The 26,951-nt window shown below is 38.5% G+C and overlaps 1 protein-coding gene across 2 annotated transcripts in view; it reads left to right on the forward strand.

The window, feature by feature from the left end:
* The window catches only part of LOC145987626 (RING finger and SPRY domain-containing protein 1-like), a 60,486-nt gene extending 39,048 nt beyond the window's left edge, over positions 1-21,438 (forward strand). Inside the window, exons 10-13 of one of the 2 annotated variants that reach the window (XM_083122041.1) lie at positions 11,300-11,455; positions 13,924-14,028; positions 16,969-17,083; positions 20,983-21,438. In XM_083122041.1, coding sequence (XP_082978167.1) covers positions 11,300-11,455; positions 13,924-14,028; positions 16,969-17,062 — 355 coding nt within the window. In that variant the 3' untranslated portion in view covers positions 17,063-17,083; positions 20,983-21,438. Of the gene's footprint in view, positions 1-11,299; positions 11,456-13,923; positions 14,029-16,968; positions 17,084-18,498; positions 18,514-20,982 lie in introns of those variants that run through there. The other variant, XM_083122042.1, reaches the window with a different exon arrangement.
* The last annotated feature ends 5,513 nt before the right edge of the window (positions 21,439-26,951 follow it).

The raw sequence follows: 26,951 nt of genomic DNA on the forward strand, positions 1-26,951 counted from the left end.
ACTCATTCTTTGTTGAAGATCAGAATGAAGTCTGGAGCAGTGTTGCCGCATTCTGTCGGCACATTTTCCCTATCGCGGGTGCCAAATTTCCCCCTTTCTCTAAGTTTCCCGGGTTCGAATCCCGGTCCGAGCGTGGGTGTTCTTTGTGAGTGTCCCTTCAGTAATTTCATCTTATCATCGCTCATCCTCACATTCGCGATTAGCCAAAAATTCAAGAACAGCGACGTAAAATACCCTAATTCAATCCATATTTTTCTCGTATCTCTCCCTCAGGGGTCCCGGGTTCTAACCCCGGACTCGACATGGGTGTTCTTTAAGTGTGTCCTTTCATAAATTTCATGATAATCACTACTCATCCTCATCTTCGCGATTAGTTAAAAGTGGCAGAAAAGCGAAGTAAAATAAACTAAATCAATCAATCGTATTTCTCCATTCTTTGACCCCAAATCCAGATAACTGACAGAGCCACAGAAAAGAAAATTTGGCGGTGGTCCAGCCAGGTGTGCCCATCCTCCAAGGCCAATGGCGTGTCTCCCTCTATAATAATACGATGATAGTTATCTCGTTTATTATTATTATATTATTATTATTATTGTGGTTTGTTATTCTTCGAATCGTAATTTCAGAATTAAAAGTGTTGACACTTTTCAGAAACAGTATGAAATATTTCACTTAACTCTTCATTTGAAATTTCATGAAGCAGTTCTGTGACGTCTAAGAGGCTAAATTGTGATGAAGACCCAAAATACTTTGACAACTGTACAGTAAAACTGAAAAACATTTCATAGATAAAGAGTACAATTAAGGAAGTCCCCTTTTCAACTTTTGTTAGATCACTTGTTTGGGATGGTTCATTCGGACAGTTCCGCTTAACTGACAAGGCTTAAGAAATTTCACAAAAGCGTGAAGTGAATCATGTTCTTCTATAAATCGTGTTCACACATTAACAATAGTTTTTATGTCTGGTGCATAATGCAATATATTTGTTATTAGTATATCACCTCTGCATATATTATTTTTTTAGAAAAATGCACATCAACTTCACTTATTGTACCAAAAGAGTTTCTAACTGAAGTCAGATTTTCAGCTGTACTCAGTGTTAAAAAAAAAGAAGAAAATACTTTTAGTGGATGTTATTTTCAGAATTCACAAAAAAAATAAAGGCATTGGGGGGGCAGAACCCCTTGGATACGCCCTTGATAACGGATATCCGGATTTCAAATTATCCGATATCCGTTTCAGATGCAACGGATATCTGAGTAGTACAGATTTGATGAAGGATTTCTACAAAATCCGTACAGTGAAATACGAACATGGCGAATTAAATAATATGTGGATAGCCCGTAAAACGGATAAACGATAAAAAAAAAAAAAGTGTCCGGATAATGCACACATTATCATTTCGGATATCAGAATATCCGATATTTGAATCCGGATAAGAAAATTAACCGATATCATCTGGATTTGGCCATCTCTGTTCCTAATTGCACCAGGAAAATTTTAACCTAATAATTTCAAATTTGCCAGTACTTTAATGATGCTCTTTTTTGTCTCCCGATTTTTTTATCTATAATTTGGCCAGGACATTTTTCGTCGTATGGCAACACTAGTCTGAAGAAAACTGTGTGTAGGCATTGCCGTGGGAGGCGTAGCGTTTCCTGTGGATGGGAAGAAGGTAGGGCGATGAGCTGGCCGACCTTGACACCGTTCTTCTAAGGCCCTTTGGAATGCGCGAAGGTTGAGGATATGGTTTCAAACGTTTTCACGGTCTCTTAAATTGGTCAAATCATGTAAAAATGCTTGAGCAAAAACTACGTTCGAAGATATAAGAAGTGGGGAATGTTGAAACAAACGCTAGATGCACACTGATAACACAGGTTCGTCACTGATTATGTTAGGGCCATTTTATTTACTTCGCTTTTCTGCCACTTTTGTCTAATCACGATGATGATGAGTGAAATTGATGAAGGGGCACTTACAGAAAACACCCATGCCCAGGCCGAGATTCGAACCCGGTACCCCTGGCGTCGTAGTGGTCTGTGCTAACCCCTCCGCCGCGGAGGTCGGATTAAGAAGCAGAAAACAAGCCAATCGTATTTTGACGGACATCAAAATGCAGGCCATATTTTTGGCTACAGCCGGATTGCGCACACTTTTCCGGTTTTGTCAGTGGTACATTGTACAGGATTGCGCACAAAAAAAGAGGCGATGTTGTCAGATGTAAAATATTCTCAAGCTGTTCTCACTTCTGTTGTGTTTGTTTGTGTGTGTGTGTGTGTGGACTTACACGTGTTTTTGCTGTGTTTTGCCTAACCTAACCTAACCTATCTTGACTTGTTACATTTACTGGTAAAATTATATTTAAGAGATTTACTATTTTATCTAATTTCTCTCTCTCTTCTTGTCTAAAGAAAAAACAGTTTTGCGCACAGACTTTAAAGCTATCAAAGTGGCAACGTTCGATCAAAATCTGTGCGCAAAACAGGTCAGTGAGAGTTGTGCGCAATCCTGGATCTAAAGTGTGCGCAATTCGGTTGCGGCGATATTTTTCAAAAACAAGACACTAATTTGAAACCGAAATTTAAAAAAAGTTCGAATTAACAAAGACATCACGTCATTAAGATCGTTTCAAGGGTAATAAACTTCTGTTCGAATTACCGAGTAATTCGAATTATTCAAGTTCGAAATAAAGACAGTCCACTGTATTAACAAGGTAACAGAATATTAACTTCGCCGTCCTTATACATACAATAGAAGTGGTAAATGATAACATGTAATGCATTGACCTATGAATTATGAGATTGTTAATCTTCATTTTGCATTTGGTATGTGCTGTTCGTGCAGATTTGGGTTGTTATAGTATATTTAATGTGCACTATAGTAAGCTGAGTGGGTAGTAAGAGGTGAGCCTTTCAGCAGATGCCCTGGCTATACCTTGGACTGCATTTTGCAGTGTAACGAGGCTCTGGCGCCGGGACTCGCAGCCAGTGGGGCGTGTGTTGTGATTGCCTCTTATCAGTATCACCATTCATCCTCATCTTTGCGATTAGCCAAAAGTGGCAGGTAAGCCAAGTAAATGAATCATACTAAGCTGAATAATCGTTTATGGAAACAGTTTTTTTTTTTTTTTTGTCTTTTTCGTATGTAATAGGTGATATTCAACTTGACGTCATCACGAAGGCACTCTGGGAAAAAATGCCGGCGAACAGATTCGCTTGTGGTAAGGAAAGTATATGAAAAGCCTTGTTACACACACACTCTTTACTGTTTCTGTAGGGTTTCGGAAAAGGTGAAAAGTGCACGTTCCTCATATGATCAGGATAATCGGACCTTGGATCGCTTCGGTAAATACCATACGCACAATGCTTAGCCAGGATGTTTTCAACGCAGGATCTGATCTGTTTGCCGAAAATATGGCGCAATGAATTGTGGGGGAAGTTGCTCGCTGAATATCATCCAGTGAGGCGTTTCCATCTCGCCACCGAAGCTACCGGATTCGAATCCTGGCTTGGTCATGGTTGTTCTTTGTGACTTATTTCGTCAACTTCCTTTACTTATCACTCTTCGTCGTTGTTGCTATTAGCCAAGGGTTACAAAAAAGCGACGCTCAACAAAATTGTAAATGTACGTTGACACACGTGTGTAATTTCGTATGTTTGTGTCTTGTGATCCGGTCCGATACCCGCTGCAGGCAAATAATGGTTCGGATTCCACTTTTAAACTAAATTTAGTCCCGATTAGCTTATCGGAGCATAAACTGGATTTTATGACACCGGCTTTAAGTGCAGTGTTTTTTTTATCCACTTTTTTTCAGTGTGATATTACGTCTCTCCAAATCCTGACACTGGACTCAAAATATTCGAGGGTTTTAAATTACGCGCGTGATTTGTGAAGTTTGCAGAATTGCCGAAAATTTTAGGAACCTGTTCGTCCCTGAAGGAGCCGACCCCCCCCCTCCCTTTCCGTGTTGTTTTGAAGGCAGGAAATGCCTCCGATTCCCCCGCTACCTGTGGAATGTGGCCACTGGAATCCAGAGATCGCCAGGTAGGTTTACGACGAGGATGACCTTCGGAGAATTCTTGTCCTCTCCCCTCGGACGTTCACCGGGAGAGAGATCCCACCTTGCCCCGAGTCACAAAGTTTGTGTGTTCACTCTCCAACAGCTAGTACAGTCGTTTTTTTTTTTTGTTTTTTTTTTTTTTAATTTAAAACAGGTCGCAAAAATATCATAAAACCCTTTTCTATTTGAGTTTGATTTTTTTTAATTTTTATGTTTTAAATCCACTTTCTTGCACGTAGCCAAGTGGAGGGCTGACCCCCCCCCCCCGAAACCCTACAAATATCTCATTTAAAAGGTGTGTAGTGGTAATCAAATTTAGTTCCTTAGCAGTTATAACTCCATTAAGCCTTGTTTCCATGATTATGAAAAACTAAATATGCTGACCAAGGCAGTAATTTATTTTATTAAAAACATAAACTAACGTAACGTTTCAACCTTCTAGCAAGGTCTTCTTCAGACTCTGTATCAAGTACAAAAGTAACCAGATACAACAAGAAGGGTAATATATATACACACAAACATTACTCCCTCCAGACTATTTAGAAAGTTGTTTGGATGACTTTCACTTTCCAACTTTACTTTCACCTAAAAGGCTAAACACAATTACTTCCATATAGAATGTGGTTGGACTTTTTAATCTCATGCTCTTTTCCCTTCATTTTTCTTCCTTCTCCTCTCCTCTTTTTCTCTTGTCCTTTCCACTCTTTCCAACATCTTCTTCCATTCTTTGTTTAACTTCAGTCCCCCATTCCAGTTCATTGTGTCTTCTTCGCCTTTCTTCTCTATTTCCTTGGCTTCCTTCCATTTTCTCACTAGCATTCTCTTCTCCCTTCCTATTTGCTTAGCCTCATCCCACTCTATGTCATGTCCTGTTTCTCTCGTGTGTTTAAATATTGCATTTCTCTCTCTCTTAAGTCGTACATCATCCCTATGTTGTTTCAACCTGTCTTTCAGCCTTTTTTTCGTTTCTCCTATGTACACACTCTGACATTCTTTACATTTTACTTCGTAGATAATCCCTTCTTCTTCCTCTTCTCTGTTTTCCTTTTTCTTGTTAGCATTCCTCGCTATTCCTAAGATGCTTCTCCCTCCCTTCCTGTAAGTTTTAATTCCTGCTTTCCTAAGCACTTTGCATATCTTTTCTGTGGTCTTCCCCATACTCCTTATTCCAAACCTTCTCTCCTCTTTTTCTTTCTCTTCCAATTCTCCCCTGCCAGTTTTCTTACTTCTTCTGTTTATGTCCAGTCTATCCTGCTTCTCATAGCCATTCTTTTCGAGCTGTTTCCATAGGCTATTTATTTTGCCTTCTTTTTCACATTCTTTCATGCATATTTTCTTGATTCTGTCCTCCATATTCTTTATAAAATTTATTTTTGTCACCTCACTTACATCACTTCTTTTGTGGCAGAATACCCCTGCTGCACACTTCTTCTGATGCCAAGCGGTTTCAATTTCTTTTCCTCTTTTCCTTTTCATCAATATATCTAGATAGCTTAACTTGTCTTCTTCTTCTATTTCAAGTTCCAATAATATCCCTCTTTCTTCATCTTGAATTTCTTTGGCAAAAATGTCGAGCTGCCTCTTCGTTCCCTTCCATATGCCAAAACAGTCGTCCACATATCTGCAAAACAGAATCATTTTGTCACCTCCCTTTTCTATCACTTTCTTTTCCCATTCATTCATAACCAATTCAGCCAATGCTGGGCTTAGACTGGAACCTATATTTAGTCCTTCACTCATTAACATTATTTTATCTCCCATTATACTGTAACCGTTATTCCAAATGGTTTCCAGCGCCTTCACTACCCTTTCACTATCCCATTCTCCTATAATTTCTTGTCCCATTCTCTTTTTAATAATGTCCAAAACGTGTCCCCTCTTGATGCTCGGGAACATACTTTTCACGTCTAAGCTAAACATTGTCGTCTTCATCTCATTTAACTTAAGTCCTTTTATGAGGTCTACTACTTGTTCACTGTTCTTAACTGCTCTGCTTTCTTGCTGTGTTACTAACACGTCAATAACTTTCTTTAATTTCTTTTCTAAGGGTTCCAAAATATTGTTTCTGCAGTTCATTACTGGTCTTAACTTTATCTCCTCTTTGTGTATCTTTGGAAAGCCTTTCAAACTTGGTAGTCTTCCTGTCTCCTTTATGCATTTCTTGAATCCACTTAGCAGGAATAAACGTCTTGTATAATAAGTTGTAACATACTGAGAAATTCATCTTCAGTGCTTCTTCCCTACACTTTTTCGCCTTTAGATGGCTGCTGCTGATAAGGGATGACCCCCCCCCCCTCCTCAATAAAATTCTGGCTACGGCCTGTTCTCGTACCTGAATCTTTCTTTCTAAAAAAATCTACTACGACTCCCAAATTCTGAAAATTGTACATGTGTTTATAATTCCATCATATAATTCCTTATAAACGTTTTTCAGTATTTACAATGCCATGCAATTTTTCGAAAGGAGAGGAATTCAGTTCGATTTTCTCTTAATAGAGCTTTCAGACCGAAGTGTCGCACTACAGAAGGGGCGACGATAGAAGGCGCGAAGGGGTGCTTACGCACCCCCTAATTTTCTTCCGCATGCCCTATTCAAAACACATGTTGAAAACATTTACTCCTACAGTGTAATATGTCGTAATCACATTGAGCGCACGAGTGTTAGGTATTGTAGTGAGACCGCTGTTATTGCATTCAACAGCCAAACATTGAAAGAGAAGCAGCATATCTTTTGCTGTACTGTCGGCAGTCTCTAGAAAGAACTGAGGCCGCCGCTTTTTTCTTTCGTCGGTATTGTTGTAAAGAATTATTTCTTATTTTGTTTTTAAGTGGCAATTACCATCCTCGATTTACAATTTTATGCAAATGAAAGTACGTTTCTTAATAAAAAAAATTGTAAATTTGTAAAAGTTCAGAGTTGTTATAAATATAAAAGTTATAAAATAGAGAATGTGGCGCCGTATTAAATTAATATTGTTTTCAGTTTGCAATAATTTGGACTTTTTTTTTTTTGCGAGTGAAGCGTACAATATCATTCTTTTCTGTAATGCATTGTAAATTGCCAGAGAGAGAGAAGTAAGAACAGTACTTCAGACTGTTACTGTATGAACAATTGTTTGGTTGAAAAGGAGCGCGCACGTTTGAGAGATTTATATCATTTTTACTGTTGGTCTGTTATGAGAGAATTAATTTATTATGTAATGCAATAATGTGTTATATATGTGTGTATTAAAGAATCTTTGAATACGTACGCAATTAAGTGTTAACATATTGCACATGTATTTTCTTATTTTTTACGTTGCTTCATGTTGAATATGTGTAAAACATGTGTTGTACGTACGTGAATGTTATACATGTCATATGTACAAAAATAGTTATATTCATCATGCATTTTCTGTTTTTCAAAAATACATTTTGTGTGCTTGTTTTCAATTATTAGCTAATGTAAAATTGAACGTGTTCAAACAGTTTATCCAACACCAATGCTTTAGCTTGATTGAATTGTTGTTTAAAGGCCACTTTATGCACAGAAAGGCTAATTGGGACTGGACCTACAGTTTAAAGTGTGATCCAAACCACTGTGCCTCCAGCAGATATTGAACCCTGGAACCCTTGATTATAAGGCGACGGTGACACCACTACGCCATCAGGAAGCCACCAATGCTTTAGCACCGACTTCTCTTCTTATTGCGAAATTTACGAGGATAATAACTTATTTGAAGTTAGCAGTGTGGTATTTAAGAAATTTCCAGTGGGGGGAAATTCTATGACTGTCTAGGGACACCATGAGATAATGACTTTATGACATATAACATTTCCCCCACCCCATGGATAAAATTTATCAAGCAGAGGGGGGACACAAGTAAGGGCGGATTAAAGGGGGGCGACCGCCCCCTCCGTGGCCCTTGGGTGTGGCGTCGTGAGCGACTTCTTCAAGGACCTATATTATTTTTTCACATATTAATAAATAATATACACGGTTGGAATGAAATATATCACACGTAGTGTCAATTAAGAAACATACGAGAGTGGGGAAAAGAGGGACGGAGGGGCGACAGACCCTTAAGGATCTCATTTTATTTCTTCAATATGGCAAATATTGTGGTATTTTACAAAGAACTACCATTATAGGGAGCAGGAAGCTTAACGGTGAGTGCAAGCAGTGACTAAAATACAGTAGGTGCGACGAGAGACAGAAGGCTAACAAAGATAAAAATTAAGAAGGATGGGTGCGATGAAAGATGGCAACCGACAAAAGATTAGAGGGAGACGACAGATAAAGAGGCGAAGAGGGGGCGAATAAAGGTAAGGATGACGAAAGAATGGGGAGGGGCGACGAAAGATAAGCACGAAATGAACTTAGATGAAGGTACTAGGGTGGATGAAGGAGTCGTGAGGTGAGCATCCCTTCACAGAGGATCTAGAAAATATTCCCGCCACCTCTGCCTCCTCACTCACAGTTTCATGCACAGTCACTGTGGAAAGGCCATAGCCAGGGAGAGAGAACAGCCAGGGGCGCCGACTTGTCAAAATTATTGGGGGGGGGGCCTCTGATCACTGAAAAAAAATAATGAATGACTCACTCTCTCCCTTTTTTAAGTTTTGGCCTCAGTGTTCGGAATCTCATAAAAGCCCATGAATTCCTCTAAAATATTAAAATTTTTATTCACAGTTCGAATGTAGAATATTTATTAATTGTCCACGGATGGATATGTCACAAGTTTCGTCAACCTTAATAGCAAAATATTCCCGACTTTTTAATATCTGCTACAACGGAGTGCAAAACAGATCTCCCAAATATATCAATGATTTCGTTCTGAATGACATGTGAGAGCCATTTGTAGCCCGAACGTCCCATCCACTCCCCTAGTTAATGCACATCGTCCTTTGAAACTCTTTTTAGTAAAAAAAAATAACAATACTCATTATTTCCATACTTAGTATATAGTAATAAGTCACGTGTGTTGCTGTCTCTGGTCATAGCCCCCCCCCCCCCCACAAAGTTGATGGTTTAGCGGTCTCAGCCCCCCAAAGTTGATGGTGTAGAACATTTCAAATGTGTATTTAAAGTTACGTTCATGTGGCACAATTCAGAGTAAACTTAAGAGAAGCAAAATAATACATATGATCCTCTTAAGCAAAATTATTTAGGGGGCTCTGCTCCCACACCGTTAACATTGGGGGGGGGCTCGAGCCCCCCCGAAGCCCCATGGAGTCTGCGCCTATGAGAACAGCATTGCCCGCCAATGTTGAAAAAATCAATTCTAGGAGGGGCAAATATTGACAGACAAGGGCACCTTCAGGGGGACACAGAGGGACAATTGTCCCTTTCGATGTCAAATTTTATGCAAATAAAAATACATTTTGTAAAATTTTCTTGCTCGCTTCGCTCGCAATGCCTCCTTTCCTTACTCTTACCAAGGGTTGAAAATGTCGGCATCTCCACTAGCGCCACCCTCAACACTTCTCCCGATCTCTCGGCCTCGCAAGGAATTGGACGCACGGTATATGTTACATGTAAGGAAATAATTATATTCGAAATGCATCTATCATGCATTTTATGTCTTTAAAAAAACATTACACATGGCTGGGTCTCCAACATTTTAGTTAGGTAGTTAGGACAGTGATTTTATGACATTTGGTAGGACTGTAGTTTGTGAGGGAAGTGTGCCGAAAGTTCGGGGGAGGGGGTGCAGTAATAGCTGCCCGCCCCCTCCGAGAGAACATCTTTAATCCACTACTGGATACAAGTACCCAGAGGGGGGAAATTCCCCATCCCCCTACAAATAGCACCCTGGATATTACTACTATTGTTACTACTACTGCCGGGGCCGGATTAAGACGAAATTGGGCCTGATGCTTGAAATCTTCAGTGAACAATAAACACAATGACGTTAGTGTTACGTTGCAGCGCAAATAATAATAATAATAATAGTAACTGTATAATAAGTAACGCTGTGTCTAGGCATCCTAAATTGAGGCTCCAAATTTCATTCTAAGATTTATTTTCAGGTTAATATAGCAAAAGAAAACTGTTTAGCTTTCGGAAAATTCTCGGCTGTTTTCATCTGGGCCTATTTCAGGAATGGACCTAATGCTGCAGCATCAATAGCACCCACGTTAATCAGGCCCTGACTGCTACTACTAATACTAATAATAATAATGATGTCATTTTTATTATTGGCACGTTTATCCTGATACTCCCCCCTCCAAAGAAAATTGTGCCTGCTAAAACATGCATGCATATTTCATGCTTCCTTTATTTTCAACATTGCACCCCCTAAATTTTATTCCGCACACCCTCAGCATCCCCAGATGATTAATCCTGGCGCTGCCACTGCGCGACAGGGAGTGTTCAGGGTGGGGGCAGTTTCCAGAGGTATCTTAAGGATTGTCACCCACTGTAGCACACAAAATTGCATTGCGAGGCTGACCTCCATGATGGAGCGTTAACACATTGTTCTATTGCGCCAGGGATCATGGGTTTGAATCCCAGGCCTGGGCAGCCTAACCTATGAAATGTTATGGCGGTAATGGGTAATGTCAATCAAGATTTCACATATTGAATGAATAGTCTGTGTACTTAATTATACATAATTTTTAACAGGGTCTCTCAAACGTTTTTACGTGCTGGGCCATTAATTATTTTATTAATCGTTCACAGACATTTTACAAAGAAATAAGTACATTAAGGATTGTACATGAAAACAATGTTAGAGGTTATATAATAATAGACCATGGTGTAATAGCCCGTGACGGTCATTTCCTCATTCCCATCTGTCGAGGCGAGAGATCACCCCCATTCGTTGTTGTAGGTTTCCATGACCGGGATACGCTACTCATTCATAGCTTCCCAATTTCCTCACGATGGTGGGTGGCCATCGGTCCCATACACAGGCCGAAATCTCAGAGAAAATTTGTTATGCTTCCCCCAGGAGGCTCGAACCTCTGCACATCGTGTAGCTGAAGGCCAGAGCATGATGCTTTAGACCGCACAGCCACGGTATGGGACTAGAGGTTTTATAAACATTAAGGATTTGGCCCATGAGCTGAAGATTGAGCGGCCCTGATTTCTAACGTAAATGAGGGTGTTCACTGTTCACATGCTTATGTAAAAAATATCATGCAATGTGACCGACTGCCCTGAGTCTGCCTTGGCATAGGACTTGCCATTGCACCCTAATTTAGGGTCGCTGCTGTCTGTTTATGTATGTAAATCATGTTACATCTTCTTTGCAGGTCTGGCTTTTTCGCAGCAGCCAGCTTCATGTCATTCCAACAATGTGAATTTAATTTTGGGAGTCGGCCATTCAGATTTTCACCAAAGGACAGGGTCTTCCATAGTTTTAATGACCATGCCCAGTTAAAACCAGAGGATAAGGTGGTTTTACCAAGGTATGGATTTTTGAAGCTTTATTATTATCAGTATTTATATATTATTTTTGTAAAATAGACTCTCATCCAGATGAATATGGAAAGATTATCAAATTTATTATTAAAGTGTATACTGTACAAGCAATTAATTATGGCAAGACAATAGAATGTGTCTGAAGCTCTTTTTACATAATTGCCTGTTTTCAAATGTTGAAAAATAATTTAAATAAAACTTTAGAGCTTTTGATCTACAATTAATTTCAAAAGTCATGTAGTATCAGATACTTTGTTTGAATATTTTGAAACCAAACAAAAATTAGAACAGGCATATTATTTATGAAAGGATCAGAATAAGAGAAACTTCTATTTTTTTATGCTGAATGTGATATTTTTTTACCATCGTGCCTTTTTTTTCTGACATTTGGATACTTCAGAAGATTATTTTTATTGTTTAGCAAATTAAAGTTAAAGTAATGTGATTTTTGTGAGTTTTGTATCATTATTTTCTATGCAAATACTATTTTGCATTGAATTTTATCACACTGTTACAAATTGTAGGAATGACATTATGTATTATTTAAAAAAAAAGAATGATGGTGAAGTACAGTCTTGATATTTCTCAAGTTGCATTTCATAAATTATCTCCTTTATAACATATCTCATGCAATAATGAACCTTCAGGTTTAGGAATGCAAGAGAAATCAATCCATCAGGCCTCTCCGATGGCATAGTGGTAACGTTGTCGCCTTGTAATCAAGGGATCCCAGGTTCGATTTCCGGTGGAGGCACATTGCACAGTGGTTCGGATTCCACTTTAAACTGTACATCCAGTCCCGATTAGCCTATCTGTGCATAAAGTGGACTTAAAACAACAATTCAATCGATCAATCATTTGTTCAACTATTAGGAATTACAAAATAAATAATATTATTTAATTTTTATTTTTTAACAACTCTATTTTTGTTACTGTATCTGCCGTTAGATATTTATGCAGATGATCCCCACTATCTGTGCTCCCCATTCGCCTTACCTCATTGAAGAAATATCCAGAATAAAGTGTGCATTCGATGTCTTTGTCATTCCTATTTTCTACAACTATAGTCCCATTTCCAAATCAAACTTGTGATTGCTTAGGCCAGCCATACAATGGATTTCACACAACATGGAGTTTTTGTCAAGAACCGTCGTGAGGAACATAGTTGCACAAGCTCTTATATGTGAATATTTGTCACAAATTAGGTGTGACAAAACAACAAGGTGCATGGAATTTTGTCTTGTGCAGAGTGGGCATGCAACAAAACACTTTGCCCATGCACAAATCCACTCTTCTCCATGGCCACCAGCATGAGTCATCTCAAAAGGTCTCGGTTATTGTTCGTCAATGTGTGAAAGATAAAAAAAATCAGCTCGATAGTGAGAAGCCAATTGTTCTGGTGCAAGTAGGCAAGGACCTCTGACGTACGATAAATTTGTTGAAAAGAAAGAACTTCGCTTCATCTTTACCAGGTTCAGTTAAAAAACCACTTACGGCTACGAGGGAGAGTTTTGCATCAGGTGGGCATTTATTTCAATAACATCGAAATGTGAACTGCTACTGAAAAAAAACAACAGGCAGAAGAGAGCATGAATTTCTCCGCATGTTGGAAGTGGAAGCGGTTTTTCAAGTTTTTCAATATTATTCAAGTTACATCTAATCAAATAGACATTTTGACTTTTCTACCACATTGGAAGTTTCATATTATTAAGAGAACAACTAAAATAATACTCCCATAAGTAAATGCTAAGTTTTCTCCTCCTACGACCATCCAGCAGACAGACCCCCTCTCTCTCTCTCTCTCTCTCTCTCTCTCTCTCTCTCTCTCTCTCCCTCCCTCTCCCTCATTCCCTCCCTCCCCCCTCCAGGTCACCACTGGGATAGGTTGGTGGAGGGAGGAGCAGTTAAGTGTCCTCCCATCTGGCTGGACACAAACTGTTCCTCCTGCCCTTAAGTTTTGTTCTTCATTTACTGTGTTCTCTAACTACTTTGTTTACTTCGTTAGTGCTACTTTCTCATCAAAACAAACAACAAATAACATGCACATGCTACAATTGTCTCTTCATCAGTTGCCATGTTGACTGAGAATGCTACTTTCATTCTGGCTCAGTTTACTTTTTTTTTTCTTCTTCAACAAAATGTCTTGGCATGTCATATAGTGTTGTGTCTAATTCAGTGTGCAGCCAGCCTTAGTATTGCACATGTAGAGGCACTAAAAATAGAACAGTAGCTCCCAAAAATTTTGAAAATAAGCACTTAAAAGACTCCAAATAGGCTTTGAACAGGAACTTATTTCATTTCTCCATCTCTGTTCAACCCTTACTGATTTTAGTTGTTTGTGGTGTATTTAACATTGCCTATTACTTCCGTTGTTTCAAATAAATACACTTTACAATTACCCCTATGTGATGTGTAACGGAACGAATGTGAATTTACATAAATCTGTTGTTTTCAGGCACATACGCTTAGAACAGCTTAGGAAACTTAGTGTAAGGGAAGACTCCTGCACGTTATGCTTTGACAAGAAGGAATCAGTGCGGTTGTTACCCTGTAATCACAGGTAAGGTCAAATGTAGTCTGTAACTGGTATTTTTATCTCACTTGATCCTTTGGTAGCCTTTTTAATTAGAGGATGTTGACTTTTACACTGTTAAAACCTCTCACGTTGAGAAATTTTAAATCATGTGCAATTCAAGTATAGAGACATGTGCAAAATAAATTATAGGAGAACTTGAAAGTGGACGTTAATTAGTTAGTTAGTTTGTTTGTTGAGGGGTGAAGGGGGACCAGGCCCATCAGGAAAGGTAAAGAAGTAAGGTAAGTCAGTGCTCATTGCACCATGGTATGGATGAGATGGTGACTCCTCATCAACAGTTTCTAGGTCTCAAGTGTTAAAATCCAAAGTTAGCAAGGGCTCTTGCAAATCTCTCATGGGATTCACGAAAACCATTATCTACCTCATCCAAATTTCTTGTGTGTTGTTAGATAAAGAACATAATTCGTGTGCCATGTTTTTCATTCAGAACTTCTAGGGATTTCATTGATACTGATATATGTGTTTTTTTTATTCTTAACACTAGAATAAATGTTATAATGTGAATGTTGAAAATAAATTTGTGGTACAAAACAAATAAGACCAACTTCTTTGCTTTCAGTTTTGAAATTCTGCATGATCCTGCAGGAATTAGTTTGTTATTTTTTCAGCAATTTCCTCTCTCTCTCTCTCTCTCTCTCTCTCTCTCTCTCTCTCTCTCTCTCTCCCCCTCCCCCTCCCTCTCCCCCTTCTTCTTCTACATGCAGGAGCGTATATTCCAGGCTATCTGCGACGCCTGAAGCCTAGAAAGTAAAATGCTGAGAATAAATCTCTTAGAAACTGTGAATTAAGCTGATTTGGAAAATAAGATAATGGTGATTCTGAAGTTGGCAACCTGAATTCTTATAAGTTTCCAACCTGACTACCGTTGGGATGGCAACGTGGCTTCTTTGAAGACGTCAAGAATGAGTCTAGTCTTCTCCCTTCCTCCATAGCCTAGGACCAGGTGTCATAGTGAGATAGCCCAGGTCTCTTAGACTCAGCATACACCACTGTCTACTTGTTTGACACGAGTTACTGTACAAGTGTGGAGGATGAATGCAAGTTACACCTGTAGAACTACATAGAATGTATCATTAAACTCTTCCTCTATTTCAATGATTGCCAAATTACCAACTGTATCAAGAGAGCTATAGCAATTTGGGATAGAACTATAACCTAAAACATGGTACTATCATCATATTTGTCTGATAATGTTCAACTGCCAACAAGGCTGAGTAAAACGCTGATTACGTTATTTCAGAAATGTTCCAAATCTTAAAAGTAGGATAACACCATCCCTTTTTTTAATTTTTGGAAAACCATAAAAGGTCACAGTGCTTCTTCTTGACATTGTTTCCAGAAATCATAATTGTTTATGTTGCCAGTACTAAACTAGATTAAATTAAGTAGACTTCTTATAAATGATGATCGGTTATGGAATAGTATTTTGTGCCTTTTTTACTAAAGTGGCCAGAAATTTTGGAAGTCAAAATAGGACACATTATATATGCAGCCTAAATCGTCAAAAATTGAACACCTCTGGAGTAAAACTTGATAACCCACACTCCATTCAAAATTGAATTAACATTGGATTCAGTTGCACAGTTGGGCCTCCCCGATGGTGGTAGCATCGTCGCCTTGTAATCAAGGGGTCCCGGATTCGATACTCGGTGGAGGCACATAGTGGTTCGGATCCCACTTTAAGCTGTAGGTCCAGTATCGATTAGCCTTACTGTGCATAAAGTGGACTTAAAATGCCAAATCAATCAATCAGTTGCACAGTCTGAAGTTGCTCTACAATAGTGAATGAAGTTCCTTCAGTAGTCGCTGATAGCTAGAAACACACGGGAACAATTAAGTAACCCATAAGTCGCTGTGCAGTGGATAAACTTTCACCTGCGTTCTTGTCGGTTTCATACTTTTGTGGCTTATCAAGTTTTACTCCTGAGCCGCTCAGTTAACATCATTATACATTAGTTACAATGGTAAGAAAAGAAATTATAACTAATTACTTACCCCCACACCCCCTATACGCCTTCATGGCGTGGTGCTATGCACAGGGGAACACTTTACCTTTACCTTTACCTTTTTAAATTCAATAATACACGTCGACATCAAGTTTAAGAAGTCGGAGAATAGCATTAATATCCAAATATCATACATGCATGCATACATAATGCATACCATCTGAAGTGCGCACACCACCATACATGAGTAATAAAAATTACAAACTGATTGTTCAGTAACTCATTTATCAGCTGCACCTTCTACAGGATTGTCTTGAAGGTCCCTCACCATTCTAGATATAAATAAACATACTTTCTTGTTCTGCAAGTTGTCTCTCAAATCTTGAACATGTTTCATTACTTCCACACCTTATGGTTCATCACATTTGATTTGTTTCACAGCAACTTAAGCTTGATAATACCCAAAATGTAGCCACTCTTCTGAGATGGTGTTTGAAAATACTTTTTCAGTATCTCTTTGCTTGACTCAAAAATTAAGATATCAATCACTTGTATAAATCCAGTATTTTCTTCCCACTTGCTTACATATTCAGGGCTGCATGGCCCACCCTGTCAAGATGTAATAGTTCAGTTTTCATTATAACATTTAATGTTTGTAGATAATGATGAATAAGAAAGTCTGGTGCCACCATGGAACATATTAAATCAGTATAATTTATAATAAGAATACTGTTTTCTTGAAATTTTATACTGACTAATTTCTGTTTCTTTTAGAAATCATGTTGTATTTTTTTTTTAACATACTTCTACATATTCACTTTTAGGGTGCAGAAGGTAGAAGAAACAGGGCTTGCTCTGAGCACTCCCATACAACATAAAAATGTAGTGAAAATTGCTAAGTGAAACTCGGTGTGACAAGCACATTTGTTTTCACAGTGGAAATATCTTTGTCTTCTAGGGGTTTTTGTTCATCATGTGCAATGCTGCTTGTGGAGTGTCCAATGTGTCGTGCATTTATTAAAGAAATTGTACAGGAGGACAACAACACGTGACACACACTAACAGAGGAGAATGTAAGTATTTTATATGTTTATTTCTTATCTTAAACTGAGAAATACTTCAGAAATGAGAATTTGATAAACTTCCAGATAAAAACTTCCAAATACGTAGAAAAATGACCTGGAGCAAATTATTTTGCATGTCCACGTCTACAGCAAGTGTGAAAAGTTATCACTAGCAGAAGATAAGCAGAGGTTTGTGTGACAACTTTTTTAGCATCACAGGTTGCAGTCTGTCATGAGAAATGCTTCAAAGCACATTGGTTAGGGTGGCAAATGCTTTTTCCTTTCATGTTTCCTGCAGATAAAAATCACATGAAGACAATGAATTGGAAAAATAAAATGTGTACAAGCTATTTTTATGTGCTCCCAAGTGCCAAAATTTATTCCCCTTGTCCTCCCCCCAATCAAACACCAACCACCTTGTGGATACATGTGTAAGCAATGTAAATTTATTGCCCATAAAAATTCACAAAGGGCTTCCATGTATCTGAATGGTTACTCTCTCGTTTTACAAAGGCAACCCTTAAAGTGTTGGCCCATGACATATTCCTCAGGATAAAGAAAGATGAAAAACTGTGCGAAGATAGATTTCGGAACCATGCAGAATTCAGATTGAAATGGGGGTTGCTTGGTTGAGTTTAGGTGGAGGAATGCATGTGTGGATCAACATGGAGACAATGCAGTAGATGGGTGATGCTTATGAAAATTATCCCAGCTGAAACAGATGCTGCTTGAAAAGTGGAGACAGCATATCCTCACATATCCACCCTGACCCCCCCCCCCCCACACACACACACACACATACTTTCAGCACTGGGTGTAAGGCTGAATTTAGCATCAAAATAACCATAATTGGTCCCACACTGTGGCCGTACGGTCTAAGGCATTATGCTTTGGGCTCTGGTAACAGGATATGTGCATGTTCGAGTCTCCTAGGGGAAGCGTATCAACTTTTCACCTGAGATTTCGAGCTGTGTATGGGACCTGTGGTCACCCATCATCGTGAGGAAATTGGAGACGGATGGATTGGTAACCTGGTCATGAAAACCTACAACAATGACTGCGGTTTTTTCGTGTTAACCACACGACACCCCATAACTGGTCGGATGATCTCCCACCTCAAGAGGTATCCGAGGTCGGCAGTCAGTCAGTAGGTAGACCCTGCCCCTCACAGGCTGTTGCCTCACAGGTTATTATTATGACCATAATTGGGACTTGGGTGAAAAAATCTAACAGATCTAGAGAATAAGTAACTGCCCTGTTGTATGGGCAAGCAGGATCTTGATGATTAGAATGTTGAAATCTCATGAAACTGAAGGTATATTGGTAGAACGATTTCCTACAGTGCACAGTATGGTCTGATACCAACCTTTCCTTCCTTGTTTTACACATGATATAATTTGTGATACTTTCCATTGTGTAATCTTATATTTTATTTAGGGTTAACCCGATGCCACTTTTTAACCGATACCCATACCAATGTTGATATTCTTACAGATTCCCACCGATATCGATGCTTGAAAATTGTAACTGTTAAAAGTTGCTCAAAATGTTGATGATATTATTATTGTGTAAGTATTCGACTACAATTGTTTGCATCAATTCGCTCTAAAATATTAGAGAATTACATCGAAATATTAAGATTATTGTTATGTAAAAACAAAAAAACTTTTTTCCCATAATGCTGATGCAAAATGAATGAAAATTACAAATTTGGCATAATTTCTAGGACAATTAGTCTCTGAAAATGTCTCATGGCAAAAGACGAAAATGCTGTGAAAACTATCGGCAGGTATTGGGAAATAAATATTGATACCACTGGTATCGGCTCAGACCATATTTTATTGTGATTGCGGAAATTACATTATTTTCTTGTCATAATTCATTGTAAATCTACATTTTGTCTTCATAAAAGTGAACTGGACCCTGTGCCAGAGTGGTTAGCACATCATATTGCGACGTCAAGGGTCCCGGGTTCGAATCCTGCTCGGGTTTGGTAGTTTGTGAATGTCCATTCATCAATTTCATCATTTCATCACTCATCCCCATCTTCGCAAATTAGCCATGAGGCACAAAACGCGAAGTAAAATAAACTAAATCAATCAGTCAATTCATAGTTATAGTTTAAATTGAGTCACACTTCAATATCCAAAAACTTTACAGTTGGGAGGGGTGATCGCCCCCTATCACCCTCCCAGTGGATGCATGTCCCCAATCAACCAGCCAGGAAGGAAACCCGGATATCAGAAGGATGTGATGGTGAACGATTAGTGATGTTCATAAACCAGTGTTTAAGTTCTTTCAATGATACTTAATTTGTGGTTTACAATCTTGTTTTAATAGTTTGTGTAATATATTCTGGGTAGTTACCCATATATTAAATATAAATGTGTAAAAATATAACAAAAGAGTTGGTTTACCAGCAGTAAACATGGTAATATGGAGAATATGCCACTGTTTTAGAGGACAAAAATTTCATTTTACAGGACAGTCAAGGGTTCAAATGAACTTTGATCATGTTTTAGTCTCTTTTTTAGTGTTCTTTGGTCAATATGTGACAATTTACATACCACTTGGGACATCTACATTCTGCCCTGAGAGATTAATTTAACAGAAGGTTGTTCCACCCTTATGGTAGAGATTTTCAGTTGCTGCCAAAGGAGAGGCACTGCATTTGTCCCAGTACCCTATAGTTGTTCACGCCAACTGAGTGGCAGACAGTTAGCTACAGCCTACAAGTTGTCGGCGAGGATGGATATCTGTGATCATCGTGCCTCCAAAAATGAATTATTTTTGGAATGGCTGCATTGTAGCTCTTTCTGGCATAGGATATAGCTACAGACAAATTAAAAGAACAGTGTAAGAGCAAAGGTTTCACAGTGTCTGATAAGGGGATACATGCGGCAATCTATTGTAACAAGAATTCACCCTCCAACGACATGACTCCTGGTCAAAAGCCACAGAGGAAACAACCAGGTCCTCAACTCAGTCGAGATTTCATTTCTAAAGTAAGGCAATATGTCACCAAAAAGAATCCACCAACGCATGTGCAATAGCGACATGTGTTCGACTGTCACAAGCAACTGTTAATTGGATCATCCGTCATGATTTGGGTCTCAAAAGTGCACATTGCCCAATGGAAAGTGGCATGCAAACATCTGTATGAGCGTAAGTAGCATGTGCCAAATGACATTATGTGCATCGCCATAGATGAGGTGTGGGTATATTTGATGGGTCCAAGTAGGTACGTGCAATTTACTACCACCCTGTCAATGGAAAGGATCACAGAAAGTAGATTCGCACGTGCGAGAAAGTTTCCGCAAAGGGTTTATGGTAGTGATAGGTTTCTGTTCCAAAGGGAAGCTTCCTATTCACCGCATGTCGTGTAATGTGAAAGTTAATGCCACTTACTACATACAGCATGTGTTAGATCCCTTACACCGCCAATGTGACAGCCAAGTTCACTTCCACCAAGATAAGGCCAGCAGCCATAACGACAAGACAATGGTGGCCTACATGGCTTGTATGGAACAGGAGACGGATATCAAGGCTATTCCATTTAGACGTGTCCCTGTTAAATCGCCCATAGACTTCTGTGTCTTTAGCGTACTAAAACAGAACATCCAAAAACATCAAACACGACACTTGACAGACTTTGGAAAACTTTCAAGGATGAGTGGGCTAAACTGGATCAGGCTGTGCTGAATAGAAGGCCTCTTCAATGGAAGCTTCGATGTCATGCAATAGTTCATCACATTGAACCTGATTGGTGGTGGAACAGGGGTTTTACAGCCTAGGACAGGTGAGTGAACATCACTACCATAACAGTGAAACAACCTTCTGTATAAGCCAGTAAGTTCTGTGTAGAATTGTATTCTCTTGTGTAATATAAAGTAACTTCTTTTTTCCAGATTTTATTTAGGGATGAAAACAATGCTTTCTCCATGGGCTTCAGTGGAAGCCATTTGTTAATGCACCTTCAAGCTATGATAAGCATTTATACGCTTCAGTGTGAGGGATTTATATAATATTCACATTTTTAATGGAGTGTGTTAAAAGTCGTTTTTACAAACACAGAAGAAAGAACTGAAGAGACTTTGATGATTACTAATTGTTCGCTGTAATAAAAAGGTTGATTATGGAATATAGTCTTTGTTGTTAACTGATTTACTTGTATAAAAAACAATGTCAGTATTAATATATTTATATTGAGAGCTTGTATGAGTGTATGATATTTCCTAAGCATTGTTCAGGGTGTGTATATGTACAGTATCTTATTTTCTCAGCTGAAAACAAAAGAGAATCAACTACAAATTGTAATTTCCCTTCATCATGCAATCTTTGACAAAATAAAATCCTTTATTGAGTTTGAAAAATTGAGATTTGTTGTCAGTCATTTAAAACCATCAGATTATGTTGTAAATATATATTTTTGGAAAATTTGATGCAGTTTGTTTATTTGTTGAATTTGTTGTTTTGAAAGGTATTTTGAAAAATACAATGGTCGGGAATGTTTCTGCTTGCCTGGCTGCTATTTCTCGTAAGTGTGTGGGCCTCCCCCACATCGATCTGTTTGCCTCCATAGTGCAGTCCAGTGAGCACAGGAAACTTGATCTTCTTGCAATATGAAAGTACAATCGTTAATGTTGTGAAAGTATAACTTTTGGATGAGAGAATTTTAATTTGAGGTTTTTCATTATTTACAGTATTAAAATTGAATATGCCTTTGTATTTTTAGTGCCTTTTTGAAAAATTGCTTACATGTTCACTCCTCTTCGCCTCTCTCTTCTGCTCCTCTACCTCAAAGGAAGCTACAAATGGTCGACATTCAGTGAAATACTTCCCCTGCAATTCATTGCACGAAATCATGCCCGCTGCAAACAGATTAGATTCTGCATTGAAAACATGCCAGGTAGGCATTATGCGTATGGTCTTTGCCAAAGTCATTCAAGATATGATGTCAAGTTGAATATCATCCATTTGATGAAGACAGATGTGACAGACAAGGGAGTCTTAATTCAGGACTAAATTTAGACCTGCCGTAGCAAAATTGCTTTATTGTATAATGTGATCTGGGTGTTAACCATTGTCATATTTTGTTTTTGCTTCATATTTTTTTTAAATTATATTCGTGTACTAACAATTTGCAGTAATGATACAAGTTGGAGCTGGATGTAAAACATTGCGGCACAAATCGAAATCAACACATACTTTCAAACTCCAGAAAAAATGGAAAATGAAAGTATACAGATAATGTTTAGTATGTTTAGAAAGCTTTGAAGACTCCAATCCAGGACCTCCTAGTTTCGCAGTGTGCTCTGCTAACTCCTGGATCTTGCAGTAATTTTTTCCATATTTCATATTAACGCATACTACTGTTAATAAGTTTATAATTTTAATTATTATTATATCAATTGTGAAATGTATTTGATCCTAAAATGTATTGAATTTTCAATGCAATATTTAAACTCCTTATTCGATAGTATGATGGCCGTTCAAGTCAAACCAGGAATTTTGATTTTTGAGAACAACCGAACACACATAGACATATACAAAAGACTTTACTTATACGAGAGCAGTGGCGTGCGGTGCTAAATCAGGCAGGGGAACAGGTGACCTGCACTTGCCCCCTCCCCTCCCATACCTGTCGTAATATAATACAGTAAACCAAGTAAAATTCAACCCTTGTTGAAATGAACCAAATAAACATACGAAACATATGTTAAAAATTTTCAGAAGTTACATACATGAAGCACGTTAAAATTATGAAAATGCCTATGTTAAAGCAAATATAATATAATGTAAACAAAATTGTTGAAAAAGAAAAATTAATAAAAGCAATTTATGATTGATCAGAAAAAAAAATGTTTCGTCGAAACCGGTTTCATCTCTCCATTTGTAGATTAAGTTGACATTTTTTTTTCTAGACTTGAACATTGTAATTCAAACGTCCTTAATGCAATAATGGCAATCAGATGGCTGAGTTTTTTCATGACGTCCGCTAGATTTGTAGAAATTGTGACAAAATCCGAACTGTTCCAAACTAACTCTCGGGAACAAACAAGGACAACAAAAAATTGCCACTGGAAGAGTATCCAGTTAATAATTTTACAGAGTTGTAGTAACTTGTTTGTTTGTTTGCCTTGTGTACGATTTCGTTTTAGTTTCTAATTAGGTTAGGATAGGTGAATGTCTGCTGTCTTTTCTGTAAAGTTCAATATACTAAAAGCTTTCGTCTTCAGCCGGTCGATCATACAACATTCGCTTTCTTGTCCTGCGCTGCGCTTGTCTTGCTGGTGGAACAGGTGGATGTGAGCTGTTCCCTCGGAAGCTATTTCGCAGCGTTTAGCCAGGGCATTTAGCAGACGCTTAGACTCGAGAAGATTTTTCCAGTTCGTTATGACTGGCAGACGCAATTTTGCAATGAGATTAGGAAACTATAGACTTACTACACTCCAAACTATCACTATGATGCAATTAAGCTTTAGCACATAGCAAAAACTCGAAGGAAAACGAATTCGCTGTCTCTCGTAGGAAACAGGTTGAGAGTTCAGCTTCCGCGGTGGGAAGTGGCTCCATGAGGATCGTTTACCTTCGCGAGTGGTCGGAAATACTCGGCGTCAGAGCAGAGGGTGGGACGACGAGGGTAGGTGAAGTAAACAAACTTCAAGTTAGGTTGAAAGTTTTTCTTCGGCATGTTGATTTCGGAAGAAAGAAGTGTTCTTATTATGTTGTTATAGATAATTTAAATAGCTAAAAAGGGCGATAAGTAGAAGGGAACAGCCTGTTCCCTCTGTTCCATGGAGGGACCACCACTGTACGAGAGAAGTGTCAAATATTACCGCATGGGATGGAGCACCAACCACTAACATTAACGTTGCATGCAATGAGTGTCAACGGGGGGGGGGGGACTATTGAACTTGTGTATCTAGTCATGATCGAGAATTGGATGATGCCCCAACTTGGAAGAGGACTCACAATATGGAGCACCCACCACCACCATTGAGCCATGAGAGAGTACCTCAGTCAACATCTACAACAGTGGATAGGTTGCATGGCACATTGCTGAAATGGCCTCAATGGTCCCCACACACTACACCATCGAATCTCTTTTTTGTGGGGTTTTGCCAAGGATCGAATTGTTGTCCTACTGTTGCATCAAGATCTAGCAGAGCAGCGGGAGCAGATAATTGGAGCCAGGCAAGTTCTACAATGTATATTTCAGAGGGGGTCTATCTCGCATGATATGATAACATTTATAATCAATAGATTAATAAGATAAAAATAATAATGCTACTCAAATAGGTAAATTAATAATTATTTTTATGGTTATTATTGCATGAGCAGATAGAAAAAAGGCATGTATTTCTATCTGGCTTATGTGTAGTTAAGATCACACATTTGTATAAAATCATGTCTTGCCAAAGAAATGTAAGAATTTTTCTTACTTGAACTTGGTTAGTCTTAAGAGGGTAGGGAACCCCTTCTCCCTTCCCTCATTAATTCTTCCGTGATTTGAACCTTTGCTGCTGTTACAGGAGTCATGCTGGTTCACGTATCACATGATTATCGATGCGATATTTGTCACATCATGAAGGGTACACACATTGAGTCTGTAAAGTATCAACAAAAATAGATTATCTTCCTTTGTTGTAGAATGGATGTTCATACCACATCATGGCGACGAGAATAGTAAATGTTTTGAATAAAGGTACTCTTTTTTTTTTTCTGGACACCATTTATTTATTTTTGTGAATGCCCCATCAGCATTTCTATTTTCTATTACAGGTTGCGACCATGCGAGGCCCTAACCTGTATCCCTTGGTAGCTAATTTGATTCAAACACTCAATGCACTCAGCCACCGATGACCGATGATGTGGTTATCTAAGGGTGGGCTACATCGGCATATAGTTTACATAATGTACGCAGACAATGAAAACTGCACTAAAATTTAATTTACAGCACTGTTTTGAGGAATAAATTGCATTTTTATCACATCGTTAGCTCATATCAATATGATGATTATAAAAAAAAATTCCCACACTTCTCAACTTTCTTACCTCCGTGGCGGAGTGGTTAGCACAGTGCTACGACAGTTAGTTAAGTTTTTATTACATAAGTGCAAAAACAATCACTTGAAGGAGAAATAGTGTGTAAAATTCGAGATTATCATTGCATTGGGGAAATTTCGAAAATTTCCAGACCTGGTCGGGAAATAGATTTTCTTCCAGTCCTGAACGTCAATTATTATTATATCCTTGCCAATTTCCCGTCCCGACCAAAAATTTCCATCCTGCACACCCCTATGGCAGTCGACATTCTAAATGTTTTGTGAAAACGGCCGGACCCCGTGGCCGAGTGGTTAGCACATTGCGCTGCTACGCTAGGGGTCCCAGGTTCGAATCCCTCTCAGGCATGGTTGTTTGTAAATCTCCTTTCATCAATTTCATCCCCATCTTCACAAATTAGCCAAGAGGCACAAAACGCGAAGTAAAATAAAACCAATCAATCTTGTGAAAAACGTTCTCTTGTTATTTTGTTGAATATGCCAGTTATTTGATGTAACTAACAGCCTGTATTCTTTGTAATATCGCTACAATTTCATCATCTGAATTACATGAACTTTTTCCAGATATCTCAGGGGGGGGGGGTCAGAGGTGCCAACTTATGATAAATTTTTTGGGGGGTAAGGTTGGCATAAAGAATATTTTATGTATGCAAATACACATAAAATATGTCCGTTTACCTGAATGCACTTTCTGCTCCCAAAGTTGGTGCCTATGAGGGTGGTGCAAGTGCTCCTCCTTCCCCCTGCGGGTGCCCTTGCCTACAATTCTCTTGTTTTTTTGTGTCACTCTTGATCTTGTACCGTTTCTCATTTTCTCTTATTTTCTCAACTTTCGTTCTTCTGATCTCTCTCTAACTTTCTCATTTCTCTTTTTCTTTCGTGTATTTCTGTACCCTTTGTTCTTAAATGTTCTTTCTTATACACTCTCTCCCTCTTTGTTATGTTTCTCAATCTGGTTCTTCAGTTCTTTCTTATCTCCTCCTTCCATTTTTTCTGTTTTATTATTTCCTTCTCTCTCTTCATCCTTCAGTGTAGGTGTGTGATCACTAGACCTCGGATTTGTAGTTTCTAAAAAATGTCCTTTCAGTTCCTAAAATAGGCTCTAAATATCCTTAAATAGGTCCTAAAAATTCTAAAATATAGGTTCTAAAAATATTAAATTACACTAAAAAAGGTCTAAAGTAGGTTCCAAATAACTTAAAATGGTTCAAAGTTCCTGGAAAATACTAATTATGTACAATTGTTAAAAAAACAATTTCAAAGGAACCGTAAGAAATTTTAATAGATATATATTATTAACCAAATTTTCATTTCTATGCATCATTTCCAAATGATCCACTAATTTTTGTAATAGTAATACATGTACTCTTATCCTCGGACAAAAGCCCGCCTTTTATCATGAGGCTTTTGTCAGTGGTGCACAGTGGCGTCGCTAGGCCCTTTTTGGGGGGGCTTCAGCCCCCCCAATCCCTCGATAAGCCCCCCCCCCCCAATGGACCATCACATCCATAGTACATTTAATGAACGCCATTCCAAAAGACATGTTTCCGAACTTATTCAGAATGTTGCAAATTGCAGTGACAATTCCTGTGACATCAGCATCGTGTGAGAGGAGTTTTAGCTGTTTGGAAAGAATCAAGACATTTTTGCGTAATAGTATGGGCCAAGACAGACTTTCCTCACTTGCAATACTGGCCATAGAAAAGGAAGAGTGTCATGAATTGTGTGTGGATTGTGTTATTGATAATTTTGCAAGAAATTCGAACCGCAGAGTACAGCTGATACATAAAGACATAGTTCACCAGCATTAG

Source organism: Lepisma saccharinum, chromosome 5, assembly GCF_977018435.1.
Source record: "Lepisma saccharinum chromosome 5, izLepSacc3.1, whole genome shotgun sequence".
Classification (NCBI taxonomy): Eukaryota; Metazoa; Arthropoda; class Insecta; order Zygentoma; family Lepismatidae; genus Lepisma; species Lepisma saccharinum.